The sequence below is a fragment of the Diuraphis noxia genome, unplaced genomic scaffold (assembly GCF_037042655.1).
Source record: "Diuraphis noxia isolate RWA-SAM2 unplaced genomic scaffold, SU_Dnox_SAM2 contig0012, whole genome shotgun sequence".
Taxonomy (NCBI): Eukaryota; Metazoa; Arthropoda; class Insecta; order Hemiptera; family Aphididae; genus Diuraphis; species Diuraphis noxia.
This window is the reverse complement of record NW_028301722.1, coordinates 1,865,295-1,885,406: the sequence shown is the minus strand read 5'-3', so window position 1 is coordinate 1,885,406 and position 20,112 is coordinate 1,865,295. Positions and strand designations below refer to the sequence as shown.

The window sequence follows — 20,112 nt, the reverse complement described above, 5'->3', positions numbered from 1 at the left end:
TGAATTTGAAATCAATAAATTAAGAGATAAATTGTTTTCTTTAAAAGAAAAAAAAAGAGAAATATTTAATAAATATGGTAATAAATATATTGATTATGTTAGAAAAATGGAAATCTGTTATGGAGAAAGATATAGTATGGATATGATGATACGTTGTCAAACATTTCATGACATTTACTTTTCTAAGAAATTATGATTTTAATTTAATGTTTATAGCTATGTTTTTTTGCTTGTAAAAATAAAAACTATTAGAAACGAAAGAAATTAATAAAAAAAATTAAAGAAATAAAACATAACATTTATTTAATCAGGATATGTTCATCATCAAATGAATTTGAAATCAATAAATTAAGAGATAAATTGTTTTCTTTAAAAGAAAAAAGAGAAATATTTAATAAATATGATAATAAATATATTGATTATGTTAGAAAAATGGAAATCTGTTATGGAGAAAGATATAGTATGGATATGATGATACGTTGTCAAACATTTCATGACATTTACTTTTCTAAGAAATTATGATTTTAATTTAATGTTTATAGCTATGTTTTTTTGCTTGTAAAAATAAAAACAATTATTATTTAATGATGATGTGTGTTACTATTTTAATATTTTATTACTAGCAGATAGTTTGCAAATATCTATATAATTTGCAGAAACATGACATCATACATCAAAACAGAAATTAATGAAGTGTTGAAACAACAGGTGGAAAATCAGAAATATGGTGAAAGAGAAGAAAAAAAATTTAAAAAAATGATTAACGATATTAATATTAAAATCAAAAAAACAAACCTGAAGTCGACTAGGGAAAATTTATTAAAAAAAAAAAAAGAAATTAAAGGTGATTACGATGAATCTAATCATATAGGTTATCGATGCCAACAAAGTTGTATATTGCATTTATCATACCTATATGATTTATTAAATAATAATTAAGTTTTTAATTTCTTTTTTTTTAAACTAGTTGCTTAGGTTTGCTGAATATTGTATGATTTATACTATAAAAAATAATAAAGTGATTACAATATTATTATTGTTTATTATATTTTTTTTTTCATTTAATTTATTTTCAGCTTAATTATGAAAAGAAAAATGGTGACAAAACGTCAGCGAATGACATATGCTGATGAAGGAATATTTGAAATTGAAAGATTTAAAAAATGTTCAAAAACTTTTATAGTTAAGAATAATTTAAAATTTTTAGACTACACACTTTTTTTAACTATACTTTAGACAAAATAATTCCAAAGTTAAAGGAATCATGTCTACAAACATCTATAAAATTTAATTTATATGTAGATAGTGTATATGAACGAATTATCACACAAGAAGTACAGGATATAGCATTTAAAACCTCTAATACACTTGCATGTAATTCCTCTGATTTTAATAAATTACTGAATGGGATGTTCAATAAATTATTAAGTGAAGAAGATGATTTTTTAGCAAAAGCTTCTGGCTGGTCACTTAAAACAATAGATGCATTACAATTGAGAATTAATATAGTAAATCCTCTCAGAGGAGGAACGTATCTAGATCTTCCTGAATATATCAAAGATAAAAGAGCAGTCATAAATGTAAAAAATAATGATGTTAAATGTTTTAAATATTCAATACTATCAAAGTTTGACAATCGTTCAAATAAAACTTATTTTAATAAGAAATATTTTGAAATGTTAGAAAAAAAAAGTGGCTTAGATTTTAAATGTATAGATTTTCCTACACCAATCAGTCAGATAAAAAAATTTGAACGTATAAATAATGTATCAATTAATATTTATAGTTTAAATGATAAAAAACATATTTTCCCTCTATATATTTGTAATACTGAAAGAAAAAAACATTTTGATCTACTTTTGTTTAATAATAATAACACATCACACTATTGTTATATAAAAAATTTTTCAAGATTTATTAGAAGTCAGAAAACTAAAAACTGTTCCAGATTAATTATCTGTAAAAGATGTTTTACTACTTTTAGTGAAAAGCCATGTAAAAGCAAACTTTGGGGTAAGAAAGGGTTGAGTGAACACCAGCATAATTGTAGAAAGAACCAATTAGGGAGACCAATAATGTTTGAAAAGGGGGATGATGATTTTATTTATTTTAAAAACTATAAAAATACACAGAGAATACCAATTGTTATTTATGCAGATTTTGAATGTATTTTAACTCCTAAAAATAAGTCTAGTGAATTTAATAGTTACGAAAAATCTAAAACTTATGCTACACATTTACATGAAATTATGAGCTATGGGTTTTATGTCAAAGTTAACTATGATGTTATATCAAAAGAACTAGTAAAACAGTTCAAAATTCCGAGAAAGGTGGTAATTTATAGAGGTGAAAATGCTGCAAAAACACGAGGGAGGTAGGTTTTTGAAAAAACTAAAAAAGTGGCTTTTTTAGGTAAACTTAAACCCAGAATAGCGACAGTGTGTGGTTAGCGAAATAATAAAAAAAAATAGACGGTAAATATTTTTGTTCAAGGGGCACATATACGGACGATTTCGTTTAAACACCGTATGACTAAATGTTTGAATTGAATTTGCTCGTATTTCGCTATATTATCGATTTCTCGAAAACCTATGGGTATTCCATACATGGCCATAAGAAACACGAGGGAGGTAGGTTTTTGAAAAAACTAAAAAAGTGGCTTTTTTAGGTAAACTTAAACCCAGAATAGCGACAGTGTGTGGTTAGCGAAATAATAAAAAAAAACAGACGGTAAATATTTTTGTTCAAGGGGCACATATACGGACGATTTCGTTTAAACACCGTATGACTAAATGTTTGAATTGAATTTGCTCGTATTTCGCTATATTATCGATTTCTCGAAAACCTATGGGTATTCCAAACATGGCCATAAGAAACACGAGGGAGGTAGGTTTTTGAAAAAACTAAAAAAGTAGCTTTTTTAGGTAAACATAAACCCAGAATAGCGACAGTGTGTGGTTAGCGAAATAATAAAAAAATATAGACGGTAAATATTTTTGTTCAAGGGGAAGATATACGGACGATTTCGTTTAAACACCGTATGACTAAATGTTTGAATTGAATTTGCTCGTATTTCGCTATATTATCGATTTCTCGAAAACCTATAGGTGTGTCGTACATGGCCATAAGAAACACGAGGGAGGTAGGTTTTTGAAAAAACTAAAAAAGTGGCTTTTTTAGGTAAACTTAAACCCAGAATAGCGACAGTGTGTGGTTAGCGAAATAATAAAAAAATATAGACGGTAAATATTTTTGTTCAAGGGGCACATATACATACGATTTCGTTTAAACACCGTATGACTAAATGTTTGAATTGAATTTGCTCGTATTTCGCTATATTATCGATTTCTCGAAAACCTATGGGTATTCCAAACATGGCCATAAGAAACACGAGGGAGGTAGGTTTTTGAAAAAACAAAAAAAGTGGCTTTTTTAGGTAAACTTAAACCCAGAATAGCGACAGTGTGTGGTTAGCGAAATAATAAAAAAAAACAGACGGTAAATATTTTTGTTCAAGGGGCACATATACGGACGATTTCGTTTAAACACCGTATGACTAAATGTTTGAATTGAATTTGCTCGTATTTCGCTATATTATCGATTTCTCGAAAACCTATGGGTATTCCAAACATGGCCATAAGAAACACGAGGGCACTATATCATTCTGTTTTGAAGTATCAATAACTATAATGGGTGCGTTCGATAGAAAAGTAGATGGACTCAATATAGGGTTCCGTATACTTTTTTCGTAATACGATTCTTGAAACGATGTATACATATCATATAATAATGTAAAATTATTTTTTGAAAAATCTAAATTCAAATTATCATACGGATATGCAATCGAGTTTAGAAATACTTTAACGTTCGTTAGATTACAATGGTCGAATATACTACAATCTTTTGTTAGTGTATTTTTACGACCTTTTTGTAATCCAATTATAATAAATCGTGGTTTTTCTAATTTTGAAGCGGTTTTCAAGTTCCATACTACTTTTTTAGTAGTCCCGAGTTCAGGATATTCAAAAGTTTCAAAAGATCTAAAAGGAATAAACAAACTTTTTTTTTTTTCTACAAGTTTCAATAACTTTAACCTTTCTTCATCATCAACAGTAATATGCGGAACCTTCCAGACTATTTTATTTAATACAACTTTACCTGAAGCAGCAACTATATCACTTTTAAGACTTAACGCATTTAAATCAGTATGACTTCGAGTTAATATTAATTCCAATCTTGAATTTACTAATATTTTTTTATAATCTTCAAACAGTCCTAACCAATATTTCAATGGAATGCAAGCACTGAATTCACCTTTATCGTTTGTTAATTGTGTTCCATTTTTCAAATTCCAGCCAGAATTTTCGTAACAATTATAGTTATCTGGTGTACCAGATAAGTATCCTTTCAGCGAGCTTGTGATTCCAAGAACACGTGTGCTATCTACTTCTATTCCATTTATTTCTAATCGTATTTGTTCGAAGAGGTATGAATAACCATTATTACACAGTTTCACTTTATCAGGTTCAGATATTGTTCCTTCTAAAAAAATTAAGCTCTCGTGTAGATACGGATAAACATCTGTTTGCTGTACTGATATTCGTATTTCATCATTATTATTAAACGATGTTGTGTACGGTGTATATGAATGATATTCAATTTTCGTTATTTTAGAATCCGTCTCGTACCGTGAACTTATATCTAAAATATCACTTTCAGGCATTTTGTTTTAATTGATAACCTAGAGCTTGCAAAATTTTTTTATTTTTCAACGTCAATTTTTTTACTTTATTTGATGTTACCGGTACCACTTTAGTCTTATGACTAGTTGAACTGATCTGAAGTAGCGGATTTATATTGAATTTTAATCCCATATCAAGATCCGTAACGTTTAATATGTAACACGATTGTCAATGCCTCACCAAAATTGTTAATCAATTTATGATCTTGATCAACTAACTGAACGGTTATCGTATCAATATTTGTTTTATTCAATTTGTAATATATTAAATTTGACGGTGACTGTACTACTTTCGATCCTAGCGTTTCACTAGGGAAAAACTCATAAATCGAATGACTTTGAAGATGGTTGTTGAATGATCCTTGAGCTATATTACACATTACTTTTATAGAATTAATTGTGTTTAAATTCATAGGTTTTTCCGATCTATGAGTAGATAAGAGTCTTTCATACTCTGGCTTATATTCTCGTTTTTCAAAACCCAATACAGGTGCCATGCTATGTGCAATCTCAAAGTGTAGTATTCCATTACATTTTATATTTGATCTGAAATCGTTAGGATCAACCGAAATGTCACATGTTAACTGAGTTTTGAATTTTTCATTATAAATATTTATTTGTTCCTTAACGCGATGCTTAATATCTTTAATTTCATAACATCCCTCTTCCAGTTTAATATAACACCACATACGATCATTATTATTATTATGATCACCTACTTCTATAGCAAATTTATTATTATGTTTATTGATATTCGGGAATGAATTAAATGTCTGCAAACATAACAAAGCAATTTCTGAATCTTCGTAAAGGTTTATAGACGGAAAATAATTTGCAGATAATGTGGTTTTGTCCCCGGTTAAACTTAAAGTGACTGACTCGTACATTCTAATATCTGAGATATAAATTTAATAATGAAACTAGTGACGCTTAATATGCAGAGCAACTGTCAATGTCTCATTAAAGTTATCGATCGGATTATTGTTTTGATCAACTAACTGTACAGTTATTGAATTAATGACTGTTTTGTTTAATCTGTAATATATCAAATTTGGTGGCGACTGAACTACTTTCGATCCAGTTCTTCCACTAGGGAAAAACTCATATATTGAATGACTTTGAAGTTGATTGTTGAATGACCCATGTGCTATATTACACATAACTTTTATAGAGTTAATTGTGTTTAAATTAGCAGCTTTTCCCGAACGAAGATCTTCATGTAATGGTCCATAGGTTCTCTTTTCAAATCCAAAAACAGATGCTATACTGTTTGGAACATTTAACTTTAGTCTTCCATTGCATTTAATGTATGTTCTAAAATCGACGTGATCAATAGATACGTTGAATGTTAGCTGTGTTCCCCATTCATTATTGAAGTGATATAACTCTTTCTTAATTTTGTTGTTAATATCTTCAATTTCATAACATCCTTCTTCCAAAATACATATAAACGTTTTTTGTTTATGCGCATGATTTAATGACGGAATTACATCTATCTCCAGTCGGTTATTAGTTAAATTTATGTTTGGAAATAAATTTCGTGTTTTCAAATATAACAAAGCTATTTCCGAATCCTCGTAAACGTTAAGAGGTGGGAAATAATTCGTGGATAATAAAGTTGTGTTTCCAGTCAAACTTAATGTAACAGATTCATGCATAATAAAAATTCAAGACATAAATGTCCACAGTTGAATGAATTGAAATCTTGATAGTTAGAATAATTATATATTATTTTATACTCTTTAAAATAGTGTTGTAATTCAATTGGTGGAGGTAAATCACCAAAGCTATCAAAATATACTACTTTATCTTTATTTTTATGAAACGCTACCCAATGACTTCCATTACCTGAAGATATATCTAAGTTTAAAATACCACATTCATTTACATACGGTTTTTTAGGTAAGTTATCACGTGAAAACACTCCACGGAAATGATTGATTTTCAACTTTGTTATACATTTTATAATATCTTCTGACGAAAGCGGTCTGTTAGGTAGCGTATTTAACAGTTTTTTTTCCATACCTTGTTTTTGTTTAAATTTAAACCACTACCTTTTTTTCTTTTTGAATTTTGAATTGCATTATACACACTAGCACCTCCAGACATTAAGCTACCAAGTGCTGACAATCCCGCAAATATAGGTATTAAGGGAATTACACCTCCTGTTTGTCTCGGTGGTAAAATCAGTCTTTTGCTACCATTTTTTTTCTTAGACATTCTTTTTTTCTTTACTGCTATCATAAGATTTTTTATTTTTGTAGCACGTTTCTTTTTATAACCCATTCCTATTTTTCTTTTAGCTTTCATCGCGTTTGTTACTGCATACGCAACAATTTTCTCCTTTTTAGGAGTATCTATAGCTTTAAATCTTTCCCAAGCACGATTTTCTAACACTTCATCAGCTTTATGTCTATCGTTTAAATTTTTACTAGATGCATACGCAATATCGTGATCACGACAAGCAGTATCCAATGGATTTATTCCTATGTCACCACGATTTAATCTTTTTTTTAATTTTGTACCTGGCCCACAAAACTGATAACCTGGAACATGAGATTCAAACGGAAGACTATTTATAAGAGAGTTTACAATACCTTTACCAGTCTTTTTCGATTTACACTTTCGAGTTGAACGCATCATCAATAACTGAATATAAAATAAAAATCTTTGAGTATTTATAAGAAAATGGATTTAATTGAACAGAAAGATAAATTAGAAATAATAAACGTAGATGTACAAATATCGAAAAAACCATCAAGACATGGTTCGTTATTACCTGATACTATACGTGCTATATTAGTTGGTCCTAGTGGATCGGGTAAAACAAATATAATGTACAATCTAATCACACATGAAAACGGGTTAAGATTTGAAAATATTTATTTATACTCTAAAACCTCTAATCAAGAAAAATATGTTTTGTTAAAAAAAATAATGGATGATATACAAGGTGCTAATTTGTTCATATTTACAAACGCAGATAAAGTTATAAAACCTAACTTAACTAAGAAAAATTCTATTATAATTTTTGATGATGTAATATGTGACTCACAGTCTGTTATTAGAGAATACTTTAGCATCTGTAGACATTCAGGTGCTAGCTCCGTATTTTATTTAGCACAAACATATTCTAAAATACCAAAACAGTTGGTAAGAGATAACTCAAACTTTTTAATAATTCTGAAACAAGATGACATGAATTTACGTCATATATTCAATGATCATTCGTCGACAGATATGGATTTCTCAGAATTTCGGAAAATTTCTCATTTATGTTGGAATCAAAGTGATTATGGGTTTATGGTTATTGATAAAACTCGAGAAATGAATGAAGGAAGATATAGATGTGGTTTTCATACGTTTATTAAAATAAAATAATTATATATATATAATATATATATAATGTAACATTGTTATTATCTACATAGTCTTGCCAGTGGTCATACGATACAGTAATATTGAGTTTATTATTTACTATGAACAAAGAAAAAGTTTTGCTGAAAAATTTAATAATATCAAAAAAAAATATTAAACGAAAAATAATGGAAATGAAACGTGGTATTATAGATTCAGATAACTATTTCCGTGAAGCATTTAAACCAATAACTGAACCACTCAGTACAAAAATAGAAAAAAATACATCGTGTAACTTACAACTAGCTGATTATAAAAATGCAGAAACCTCATACACTAGTGGAGAAAATGAAGATGATGAATTAAATTCGACATTTGTAAATTTTTTTGAACGTCCTAAATCACAACGTTATGATAAATCTTATGGTTTACATTATGATAGAACTAGTGATTCTTACAAAATAGGAGATTACTCTGTAACTTTTAGCCATGGTAACTTACAGCTGCTTAATAAATACTATCCATGGACATTAGGACTACAGTCTTTATTATGTGAGAAAGAACCAAAAAATACAACTATACAAGATATGGAATCTTATTACGATATTTTGAAAACTTCTCGAGTTCATTTAAAAGCGGATGGGAAACCAAAAACCTCAAAGTTTCATAAATGGGCGACCGTTGTAAAACCTCTCTACGAAAGAATGAAAAATGAAGAAAAACAGTTAAACGAAGAAATAGTTAAAATTAATAACTCTAGAGCTCCTCGGATAAGCTTTAAACAATTAAACGAACATTTATCTAGTTCGAGTGCTAAACGTAGTAACGTTCATAATAATACAACCATAACAAATGAACCATTTGATTTTAACCCTACAGCAAACAGTTCTATGTCTGTAGATCCTCCAGTTGAAAATATGTTTAATTTTACTGCATCACCACATGCTAAGAAAGGTTCTGGTTTATATAAAGATGTAATACCTCAAACACAGTTAGTTTATTATGATGATCCAAATGAATTAGTAACTAGATTAAATCTTTTAACATCATCACAAAGAGTTGGTAATACTGGCGTTAGTAATGAAATCATATCTATTTTAGAAGAATTACGTGAGAGGAATATTATAGTATAATGACAACCTTAGAGAATATAGCTAATGAGCTACATCGACCAGCGAGAAAAATATTTCCTAGACGTAGCGTAGTTACACGGTTTAAAGATGATCTCTGGCAAGCTGATTTAATAGACATGCAGTCACATTCTAGACAAAATAAAGGTTTTAAATTCATTTTAATCATAATTGATACATTTACCAAGTATGTATGGGTAGAAGCATTGAAAAATAAAACAGCGGAGGAATGTACAAAAGCTATGTTTAATATATTGAAAAAAGCTAATCCAAAATTGTTACAGACAGATAATGGTACAGAATTTTATAATAATCAATTTCAAGATTTAATGAAAAAATATAAAATTAAACATTATAGTTCATTCAGTGTCATTAAGTGTTCAATTTGTGAACGTGTAATACAAACTCTTAAAAATAAAATATATAAACATTTTACTGCAACAGGTACATGGAATTGGTATAATACAATATCAAAAATTATACAAAACTATAATAATACAAAACATAGAACAATTAAATGTACACCAAGTGAAGCTCGAATGGATGCAAACAAAATTAAACTTAACACACATACAAATATCAAAACATTATACAAACCAAAATTTAAAATTAATGACAAAGTAAGAATATCTAAATATAAACATATATTTGATAAGGGATACACACCAAATTGGACGACAGAAATATTTACAATTTCAAAAATTTTACATACAAATCCAGTAACGTATCAATTAAAAGATGAATCGAACAATATAATCTTAGGTGGTTTTTATGAACAAGAAATTAAATTAACTGATTTTCCAAACACCTTTCTTGTTGAACGTGTTATAAAAAAAGTTGGGAATAAAATGTTTGTCAAGTGGTTAGGTTTTGATACAAGTTATAATTCATGGATAACGTTGTCAGATATATTAAAATAAAATTTTATATTATATTATTTTTATCATATTATTATATTTTACCTTTTTACTGTTTTTCTTTGATAACAATAAAAATTTGTTTATTTACATGAAACATTTAACAATTAAAACATTATATAATACTGATAGATAGCGCTTTTTGTTTATTTCGATTGCGGATATATAAAGTTTTTTAATTTATAGTGGCCATAAGCCAATGTATTAATCCCATCATCCATTATATAACGTTTATCATCGTTAGCACTAAGAACAAGCTTAGTCATAGTTTTCGAATGGACAATATGTTTATTGGATTGAATAAAATTCATTTTTCTATGAGTTTGTTTATCCTCAACAGTTATATGGTTTATAAATGCATTTAATATATCCATGTAATTTTCAAATTTCATGTGATTTTTAATTATATACTTTTTTACACCTTTTGCTTTTTTTTCCTCAACACTATGTACAGTTTTATACGCATATAATTTCGGTCTTAATGAGACAAATTCTTTTAGAATTATTCCTTTCATTTCATCCTTAAAATATCCTGGTTGATTTTTATGTGTCTCACTGAAACAATAATGGTCTTTAGGATAATTAGATGTATCAAAATATGGTAGTAAACTATTTTTTAAATCATCGAAAAAATTTGTTGTTTGGATAGCGTATACCAACGAATCAGTATCTGAATACAAAGAACTAATTTTAGCACCATATTTTTTTTTCATTACATTATAATGAAAGTCATACATAAATGTTTTTGAAACATCTAAAATTGCGAATCCTACATAAATTGCCTTGTCAAATTTAATGATTTCCTTACGCTGATGAATAGCCATAAGATTCTCAGTGTATATAGTTCTGTCTTTAAAATTAGTTTTAACCATTAATTTCCTAGCTTTTTTTGCTGATGAAACAAGTTTTATAGAAGTTCTTGCGCGAACATTTTCCATACATTTACCGAAAACGCTATTGATTAACAACTTCCAAAAATTTTTTTCAAACTCGTTTTTAGCTTCAACTCTCATAGTTGTACACAATTCAATGTATGATGCCATCCATTTGCTTTGTGAAAAGCTAATAGCTCGATGAATTTTCGTCACTTTAATACCGTTTAAAATCGCCTGTTTTAAGTTTTTATAATGTACTATATAGTTTTTTTTTGATGATAATGTAGTAAGCAATTTCTTAGCTTTAGAATTAGGAGGACACTCATTAATGGGTAAAAATGGGAAATCATTATGACTTTTATGTAAATACTTAGGGTACTCGATATCAACTTCTAATATATACCCAACTTCTGAATCATCGGCAATTTTAGTGACATCGATATTGAGATCATTAACCCACTCAAAATCTTTGAAAGGCAATTCTGTTAACATAGATTTACCATACAAATTTACACAGTCAAGATATGTAATCCATGTGATTGGTTCATTCGAATTATAGTCCAGTCCTTCAATATTTGGTATATTTGCTTTAACATATCTTTTAGTTGATTGACAAATGCCCCCCCGGATTGAGTTTTCAAAAAAGAGGAGCATGTTGTAATCCTTTAACCTTTCCAATTTTACCTTAGTGTACTTAAGCATACAATCAAAAGCAAATCCAGGAGCAGTCATGTAATGAGCAGGATCTAATCTGAGAGTAGATAAACATAAGTCTCTAAAATTTTCAAACACGTCAGCCAGTATGGTAACGTCAGTCTTTAAATAAAGATCGCTATACTCACCTAAAGTCTTTATATCGAATGTTCGCCATATATTTTTAGCATGCATATAATCTTTATCGCTTATTTTTTCGTCTGTCAAAGAGTTATAAAATTCAGACTTTGATGGTAAGAAAGTATCATCTAATTTACTCCAACTATCGACATATTCATAAGGGAAGATTCCTTTTTGAGTGACTAGATCTAATGCTTTCATGGAAAAATTTTTAAGAGTTTCTCTAAACCTCAACTTATCTTCAGATAAATTTAATGCAAGTTTACTTAATGATTCGCTCATGAAACGGAATGTATCGACAAATTTAATACTAAATCTATGTGCGATTTCTTTACTAAAGGATATATATTTTTCTGACGAATTAGGAATAACGTGAATATCTTTATCATTACAACCAAGTTCCCGAATTATGAAATGACTATCGTACGATAAATTATGGAAGAAAATTGGTACGAATGAGGGGTTAATTATTTCAAAATTACATTGAAGACAAAGACATTGTCTATATTTACCAGTAAAATGACAGTGATCTCGAACTTTAATTAAATTATTATTTTTAAAATGTCTCGAACATTTTCCACAAAACTTAGTATTTTTAAAATTACTTTCTTCTTCTTTAGTTAATTTATTCATCGGTTTATTTGTTTGATAAATTTTATTAATATTATTTCCAATAACAATCATATTTTCCATAAATTTTTTTGCAGCATTTTCACCTCTATAAATTACCACCTTTCTCGGAATTTTGAACTGTTTTTACCATTTTTTTTTTACAACAGATTTAGTATATAATATGTTTACTGATGAAAAAAAACCTCAGTTCAAAGTATATGTTCCATCAGTTACATTATACTAGATTTTTTCATATTGATAGTCTGAAACATTACTATAAATATTATTCATCATGGTTCTACCTATAATCGTATCAAAATCAACCTTCGACATTCGTCCGTATAGTAAGAAGAGCGTTACAGTCGGTTTATTAATTAATAAACAAATTTCGATTATTGTGTTATTAGAATGTAAATTATCAAAGAAGATAATTACTTTAAACTTAGAACAATGGTTTACACTCATGTCTGAATCTAATTACATTTCAATTACTAATAATTTACACACCAGATGTAGACGAACAAAAATATCTGATAACTTTACATATTCAACTAATGTTAAGCAGAGTTCAATTACTTTACATATCAATGATGATTATATCACTTTATCACATATAGATTTATGTAGACTTAAACAGCTTCAACATTGTGTAGATCTCTACATTGCAGAAAAACAGAAACGTCTACCAAGTTACCAAGCTACATTTAACACAGCTTACGATCTAATAAAAAACGACGTCCGTGGTCTACCTATCAGTTGTCAGAGAAATGAATTCACAAACCAGTATATACAAAACTATGATTTTAGTTATTACACTCATCTGCAAAACGATGACACATCATTCCTATATGAAATATTACAATACCATTTTAATACAATGTCAGACTTAATACTTCAGGATTTAATAGTATAAAATAAACAAATATTTATATAATATATTGTATTGTTTATTCAATAAAAAACTCATTTTTTAAAAAAACATATAATAATTAGCCTATTATTTTACTTTTGATTGTACGACGTCCTGGGTCTTGTAGCATCGTGTCAAATATTGACTGCATGGTCTGATTCAAGCTTACATTCAATGTCTGGTCTTTTGACTTTTCGCTTGTATACAACTTAACACCAGCTTCACTAAACTTCCACCTATAATTATTATTTTTTAAATCATGAAATGAAGTGATAATAAAAATACCTATTGAAAAAGATTAACAATAGTTTAAAAAAGGTAAATTAATTATAAATTATTTACCTATCCTTAACCGGAACATTTTCAATATTTGAACATTTATAATGTGTTATCACCCAGTAATCTGTTGGCTTCTCCTCAAATGTAGTTTTTATCGTAATTAAACCGTCACCTTGTCGAAAAGTTAGCGAATTGAAAACTTCCTCATCATATTCTTCTGATCTTAAACGATCACCAACATTGTCTCTGTATGATGCATTCTATAAATGAAAAATATAATTTATATATATATATATATATTTTATTTATAATAAAAAATAATTTAACTAACCATTTTCATCTGCTTCTTATTTGTAGATTTTTTTTCATTCGTCTTCTCAACACCACGTTTTAAAGTGGTTTTTGTTTTAGATGTTGATGCTAACGGTTTAACTTTAGAGTCAACGGATTCACTGAAATGTTCATTCTATGGATCATAAAAATAATATTTTTTTTTTTATTTAAAAATGTACAAGTGGTTTTATAACTGATATCTAAAAGAAACATATTTTATTTTTTTATGTTTCTTAATAATTATAACCATAACGTTGAGTAGTGTTACGACTGACCTCCAATTTGTTATTTGGTTTTTAAAAAAACTTTACTTACCTCTGATTCTGAAGAAATAATTGATGTTCTATAAGACATTTTTGAGCTGCGTTGTAGACTGTGTTGAGGACTGATGAACGTTAATGGTTTTACATTGGCTTTTATACACAGATATTAGCCACTACCACAATAATTTATATATGTAAAATGCTAATGTTAATAGCAATGACTTGAAAAACCTTTCTACAAACTTGTTTTACATGAACACAAGTGGCATTATATGAATTATTAAAGAAACAGGATCTAAAATAATCACCCGCCTTGAAAATCAGATTTGATATAACAACGTTAATGACCTCAAAAGACTTTTCAACAAATATGTAATATAAGCAATAATAGTATAATATATGTATATAATATTAACATTTATTAGAATCAAAAAAATAATTAGTATGAACCGGATTTCAGATATAAAAACGTTAAAGGTTAATAGCAATGACCTGAAAAAACATTTCCAAAAAAAAAATGATTATATATGAACAAGACATTATATGAACTGGTTAAAATATCAAATATAATTTAAAATAAATTAGAATGTATATATTCAAATAGACTTCTCATATAATAATGTAATAAGAATTTGCATGAAAGACTACAAACATGTTCTTACATGGACAAAAGAGAATGGTATTAAGTAATATAATGTACAATCATCTCAGGATTATGAGAGGTACCTAATACTCAATGTTCAAAGAGAGGGTTAAACTCTAGTATAAAACACCGAATTTTTAAACATAAAGTCATCAGTTCACCAGCAGCTCTAACAGACCAAGAAGCTACAGAACAGCAACCATCCTCGACTCTCCAGCAAAACAGTTACATCAGAACAGACCATCAAAAACGTAAAACATCTTCAACAACAATAGCAACCGTCAGCCAGACTCAGAAAACAGTCAACAGTCAGACTTAGAATACTTCAACACTAACTATGTAAGTACCTATTTTATTATTTTATTAAAACTTTTAATCTTTACTCCTATTTTTAAAAAAAACTAGAAACAGAATAACAATGATTTAAACACATCATCATTATAATAATATAGTTTTATGATAATATTATCTATGTTTATATATTATATGATAAAATGTTAACATCATATTTATAAGATAGTAATTACATTTTATTACACATCAGCAATCTACTATTAACGAACATAACCTTAAAAATATATACCGTCTCTATCACCATAGAACAGTTAGCACTATCACCGCTTAATATTATCACCGAACGCAATATTTATTATTTTATAATATTTGATATCAATAATATAAAAAAATGTTATATTATCATAGTATAATATTCAATATTTACATAAAAATATTACAATTTGAGCTAAGTTTTTATAATTGAAATAAGTAGTATAATATTCTTATTCTAATAAGAATTCAATAAGACTGTCTGCTATTAGATATAAAAAATATGTCTATCTATAATGAATTGTATGTATTCATTTAACATTGAACACAGTTATAGTAATATATGATATGTGTTCCTATATTTTAATCTTCATGATTATGTTTTTATAAAGTTCATTTAATTTAGATAAAAATTAAATTATTTACAATACAGTTGGTTAATATATTTTATTACATTTTTTTTCTATATTAAATTGTAGGTATTCATTTAAAATTATTCAAAGGAAAAAAATAAATTTAATATACAACAAATACACAGGTATAAGTAATAGATGATGTGTGTACCTATATTTTTAAACTTCATGAATATCATAGTATAATATTCAATATTTACATAAAAATATCTCAATTTGAGCTAAGTTTTTATAATTGAAATAGGTAGTATAATATTCTAATTCTAATAAGTATTCAATAAGACTGTCTGCTATTAGATATAAAAAATATAGTTATCTATAACAAATTGTATGTATTCATTTAACATTAGACAGGAGAAAAAATAAATTTAGTATACAACAAATACACAGTTATAAGTAATATATATTAATATGTGTACCTACATTTTAATCTTCATGATTATATCTTTTTATAAAGTTCATTTAATTTAGATAAAAATTAAATTACATACAATACAGTTGATTAATAATATATTAGATTATTACAGTTTTTCTATATTAAATTGTAGGTATTCATTTAAATTATTCAAGGGAAAAAATAAATTTAGTATATAACAAGTATACAGTTATAAGTAATATATATTTGTGTACCTACATTTTTAAACTTCATGATAATATTTTTATAAAGTCCATTTAATTTAGATAAAAATTAAATTGTGTACAATACAGTTGGTTAATATATTTTATTACATTTTTTCCATCTATCTTTATTAAATTTTATGTATTCATTTAACATTATTCAAGGGAAAAATAAATAAATTTATTATACAGCAAATACACAGGTTTAAGTAATATATGATGTGTGTACCTATATTTTTTAAACTTTATAGTATAATATTCAATATTTACATAAAAATATCTCAATTTGAGTTAACTTTTAATAATTTAAATAGGTAGTATAATATTCTAATTCTAATAAGTATTCAATAAGACTGGCTGCTATTAGATATAAAAAAATATATCTATCTATGACAAATTGTATGTATTCATTTAACATTAGACAGGAGAAAAATAAATTTAGTACACAACAAATACGCAGTTATATATAATATGTGTACCTACATTTTTAAACTTAATTTTTTATTTTTATAAAGTTAATTTAATTCAGATAAAAATTATATTATATACAATACAGTTGTTTAACATATTTTATAATTAGATTTTTCCGTCTATGTTTCTATGATTTAACATACTGTGTATTAACATTAATGAATTTGAAATAATATTACAGACAATGGATTCAAAAAACAAAGATGAACTTATGAATAAATATCAATATAATTTACAAACCATGGAATCATTAAGATTAGGGAATATTGAAGATAATAAAAATAATATATTAGAAACGAAAGAAATTAATAAAAAAATTAAAGAAATAAAACATAACATTTATTTAATCAGGATATGTTCATCATCAAATGAATTTGAAATCAATAAATTAAGAGATAAATTGTTTTCTTTAAAAGAAAAAAAAAGAGAAATATTTAATAAATATGGTAATAAATATATTGATTATGTTAGAAAAATGGAAATCTGTTATGGAGAAAGATATAGTATGGATATGATGATACGTTGTCAAACATTTCATGACATTTACTTTTCTAAGAAATTATGATTTTAATTTAATGTTTATAGCTATGTTTTTTTGCTTGTAAAAATAAAAACTATTAGAAACGAAAGAAATTAATAAAAAAAATTAAAGAAATAAAACATAACATTTATTTAATCAGGATATGTTCATCATCAAATGAATTTGAAATCAATAAATTAAGAGATAAATTGTTTTCTTTAAAAGAAAAAAGAGAAATATTTAATAAATATGATAATAAATATATTGATTATGTTAGAAAAATGGAAATCTGTTATGGAGAAAGATATAGTATGGATATGATGATACGTTGTCAAACATTTCATGACATTTACTTTTCTAAGAAATTATGATTTTAATTTAATGTTTATAGCTATGTTTTTTTGCTTGTAAAAATAAAAACAATTATTATTTAATGATGATGTGTGTTACTATTTTAATATTTTATTACTAGCAGATAGTTTGCAAATATCTATATAATTTGCAGAAACATGACATCATACATCAAAACAGAAATTAATGAAGTGTTGAAACAACAGGTGGAAAATCAGAAATATGGTGAAAGAGAAGAAAAAAAATTTAAAAAAATGATTAACGATATTAATATTAAAATCAAAAAAACAAACCTGAAGTCGACTAGGGAAAATTTATTAAAAAAAAAAAAAGAAATTAAAGGTGATTACGATGAATCTAATCATATAGGTTATCGATGCCAACAAAGTTGTATATTGCATTTATCATACCTATATGATTTATTAAATAATAATTAAGTTTTTAATTTCTTTTTTTTTAAACTAGTTGCTTAGGTTTGCTGAATATTGTATGATTTATACTATAAAAAATAATAAAGTGATTACAATATTATTATTGTTTATTATATTTTTTTTTTCATTTAATTTATTTTCAGCTTAATTATGAAAAGAAAAATGGTGACAAAACGTCAGCGAATGACATATGCTGATGAAGGAATATTTGAAATTGAAAGATTTAAAAAATGTTCAAAAACTTTTATAGTTAAGAATAATTTAAAATTTTTAGACTACACACTTTTTTTAACTATACTTTAGACAAAATAATTCCAAAGTTAAAGGAATCATGTCTACAAACATCTATAAAATTTAATTTATATGTAGATAGTGTATATGAACGAATTATCACACAAGAAGTACAGGATATAGCATTTAAAACCTCTAATACACTTGCATGTAATTCCTCTGATTTTAATAAATTACTGAATGGGATGTTCAATAAATTATTAAGTGAAGAAGATGATTTTTTAGCAAAAGCTTCTGGCTGGTCACTTAAAACAATAGATGCATTACAATTGAGAATTAATATAGTAAATCCTCTCAGAGGAGGAACGTATCTAGATCTTCCTGAATATATCAAAGATAAAAGAGCAGTCATAAATGTAAAAAATAATGATGTTAAATGTTTTAAATATTCAATACTATCAAAGTTTGACAATCGTTCAAATAAAACTTATTTTAATAAGAAATATTTTGAAATGTTAGAAAAAAAAAGTGGCTTAGATTTTAAATGTATAGATTTTCCTACACCAATCAGTCAGATAAAAAAATTTGAACGTATAAATAATGTATCAATTAATATTTATAGTTTAAATGATAAAAAACATATTTTCCCTCTATATATTTGTAATACTGAAAGAAAAAAACATTTTGATCTACTTTTGTTTAATAATAATAACACATCACACTATTGTTATATAAAAAATTTTTCAAGATTTATTAGAAGTCAGAAAACTAAAAACTGTTCCAGATTAATTATCTGTAAAAGATGTTTTACTACTTTTAGTGAAAAGCCATGTAAAAGCAAACTTTGGGGTAAGAAAGGGTTGAGTGAACACCAGCATAATTGTAGAAAGAACCAATTAGGGAGACCAATAATGTTTGAAAAGGGGGATGATGATTTTATTTATTTTAAAAACTATAAAAATACACAGAGAATACCAATTGTTATTTATGCAGATTTTGAATGTATTTTAACTCCTAAAAATAAGTCTAGTGAATTTAATAGTTACGAAAAATCTAAAACTTATGCTACACATTTACATGAAATTATGAGCTATGGGTTTTATGTCAAAGTTAACTATGATGTTATATCAAAAGAACTAGTAAAACAGTTCAAAATTCCGAGAAAGGTGGTAATTTATAGAGGTGAAAATGCTGCAAAAACACGAGGGAGGTAGGTTTTTGAAAAAACTAAAAAAGTGGCTTTTTTAGGTAAACTTAAACCCAGAATAGCGACAGTGTGTGGTTAGCGAAATAATAAAAAAAAATAGACGGTAAATATTTTTGTTCAAGGGGCACATATACGGACGATTTCGTTTAAACACCGTATGACTAAATGTTTGAATTGAATTTGCTCGTATTTCGCTATATTATCGATTTCTCGAAAACCTATGGGTATTCCATACATGGCCATAAGAAACACGAGGGAGGTAGGTTTTTGAAAAAACTAAAAAAGTGGCTTTTTTAGGTAAACTTAAACCCAGAATAGCGACAGTGTGTGGTTAGCGAAATAATAAAAAAAAACAGACGGTAAATATTTTTGTTCAAGGGGCACATATACGGACGATTTCGTTTAAACACCGTATGACTAAATGTTTGAA

At 26.6% G+C, this 20,112-nt stretch overlaps 6 protein-coding genes and 1 long non-coding RNA gene across 7 annotated transcripts; 3 read left to right on the top strand and 4 right to left on the bottom strand.

Annotated features, from left to right (window-relative positions):
• Positions 1 to 4,875: 4,875 nt before the first annotated feature.
• LOC149054093 (uncharacterized) lies at positions 4,876 to 5,628 on the bottom strand. The gene has a single exon (XM_089230675.1). It carries the CDS (start codon positions 5,626 to 5,628, stop codon positions 4,876 to 4,878), a length of 753 nt encoding a protein of 250 aa, XP_089086801.1.
• A 1,109-nt stretch (positions 5,629 to 6,737) lies between these two features.
• Positions 6,738 to 7,677, bottom strand: LOC149054092 (uncharacterized). The gene has a single exon (XM_089230676.1). It carries the CDS (start codon positions 7,382 to 7,384, stop codon positions 6,746 to 6,748), a length of 639 nt encoding a protein of 212 aa, XP_089086802.1. The 5' UTR covers positions 7,385 to 7,677; the 3' UTR covers positions 6,738 to 6,745.
• On the top strand, positions 7,430 to 8,072 carry LOC149054091 (uncharacterized). Its single transcript, XM_089230677.1, has 3 exons — positions 7,430 to 7,562; positions 7,719 to 7,894; positions 7,980 to 8,072. Exons 1-3 carry the CDS (start codon positions 7,430 to 7,432, stop codon positions 8,070 to 8,072), a joined length of 402 nt encoding a protein of 133 aa, XP_089086803.1.
• Positions 8,073 to 8,220: 148 nt separating this feature from the next.
• Positions 8,221 to 9,300, top strand: LOC149054090 (uncharacterized). The gene has a single exon (XM_089230674.1). The coding sequence runs from the start codon at positions 8,221 to 8,223 to the stop codon at positions 9,229 to 9,231; it is 1,011 nt and encodes a 336-aa protein (XP_089086800.1). The 3' UTR covers positions 9,232 to 9,300.
• A 215-nt stretch (positions 9,301 to 9,515) lies between these two features.
• On the bottom strand, positions 9,516 to 12,599 carry LOC149054089 (uncharacterized). The gene has a single exon (XM_089230673.1). It carries the CDS (start codon positions 12,545 to 12,547, stop codon positions 10,292 to 10,294), a length of 2,256 nt encoding a protein of 751 aa, XP_089086799.1. The 5' UTR covers positions 12,548 to 12,599; the 3' UTR covers positions 9,516 to 10,291.
• Positions 12,600 to 13,391: 792 nt separating this feature from the next.
• Positions 13,392 to 14,774, bottom strand: LOC149054088 (uncharacterized). Its single transcript, XM_089230654.1, has 4 exons — positions 14,304 to 14,774; positions 13,987 to 14,121; positions 13,719 to 13,915; positions 13,392 to 13,612 (listed from the first exon to the last, which is right to left on the bottom strand). Exons 1-4 carry the CDS (start codon positions 14,340 to 14,342, stop codon positions 13,456 to 13,458), a joined length of 528 nt encoding a protein of 175 aa, XP_089086780.1. The 5' UTR covers positions 14,343 to 14,774; the 3' UTR covers positions 13,392 to 13,455.
• An 84-nt stretch (positions 14,775 to 14,858) lies between these two features.
• LOC149054087 (uncharacterized) lies at positions 14,859 to 18,344 on the top strand. The gene is made up of 2 exons (XR_016192344.1): positions 14,859 to 15,233; positions 17,968 to 18,344. It is a non-coding gene; the product is annotated as an uncharacterized LOC149054087 (long non-coding RNA).
• Positions 18,345 to 20,112: the final 1,768 nt, after the last annotated feature.

Excerpts from the sequence above, each read along its gene's own strand:
- LOC149054091 (XM_089230677.1), top strand. The coding sequence starts at position 7,430 with ATGGATTTAATTGAACAGAAAGATAAATTAGAAATAATAAACGTAGAT. Across the intron at positions 7,563-7,718 it reads AGTTGGTCCTAGTGGATCGG|ACGCAGATAAAGTTATAAAA; the intron begins GTAAAACAAATA and ends TCATATTTACAA. Across the intron at positions 7,895-7,979 it reads CTAAAATACCAAAACAGTTG|ATATGGATTTCTCAGAATTT; the intron begins GTAAGAGATAAC and ends ATTCGTCGACAG.
- LOC149054088 (XM_089230654.1), bottom strand. The coding sequence starts at position 14,342 with ATGTCTTATAGAACATCAATTATTTCTTCAGAATCAGAG. Across the intron at positions 13,916-13,986 it reads ATAAGAAGCAGATGAAAATG|AATGCATCATACAGAGACAA; the intron begins GTTAGTTAAATT and ends TTTCATTTATAG. Across the intron at positions 13,613-13,718 it reads AATGTTCCGGTTAAGGATAG|GTGGAAGTTTAGTGAAGCTG; the intron begins GTAAATAATTTA and ends TAATAATTATAG.
- LOC149054090 (XM_089230674.1), top strand. The coding sequence starts at position 8,221 with ATGAACAAAGAAAAAGTTTTGCTGAAAAATTTAATAATATCAAAAAAA.
- LOC149054093 (XM_089230675.1), bottom strand. The coding sequence starts at position 5,628 with ATGTACGAGTCAGTCACTTTAAGTTTAACCGGGGACAAAACCACATTA.
- LOC149054092 (XM_089230676.1), bottom strand. The coding sequence starts at position 7,384 with ATGATGCGTTCAACTCGAAAGTGTAAATCGAAAAAGACTGGTAAAGGT.
- LOC149054089 (XM_089230673.1), bottom strand. The coding sequence starts at position 12,547 with ATGGAAAATATGATTGTTATTGGAAATAATATTAATAAAATTTATCAA.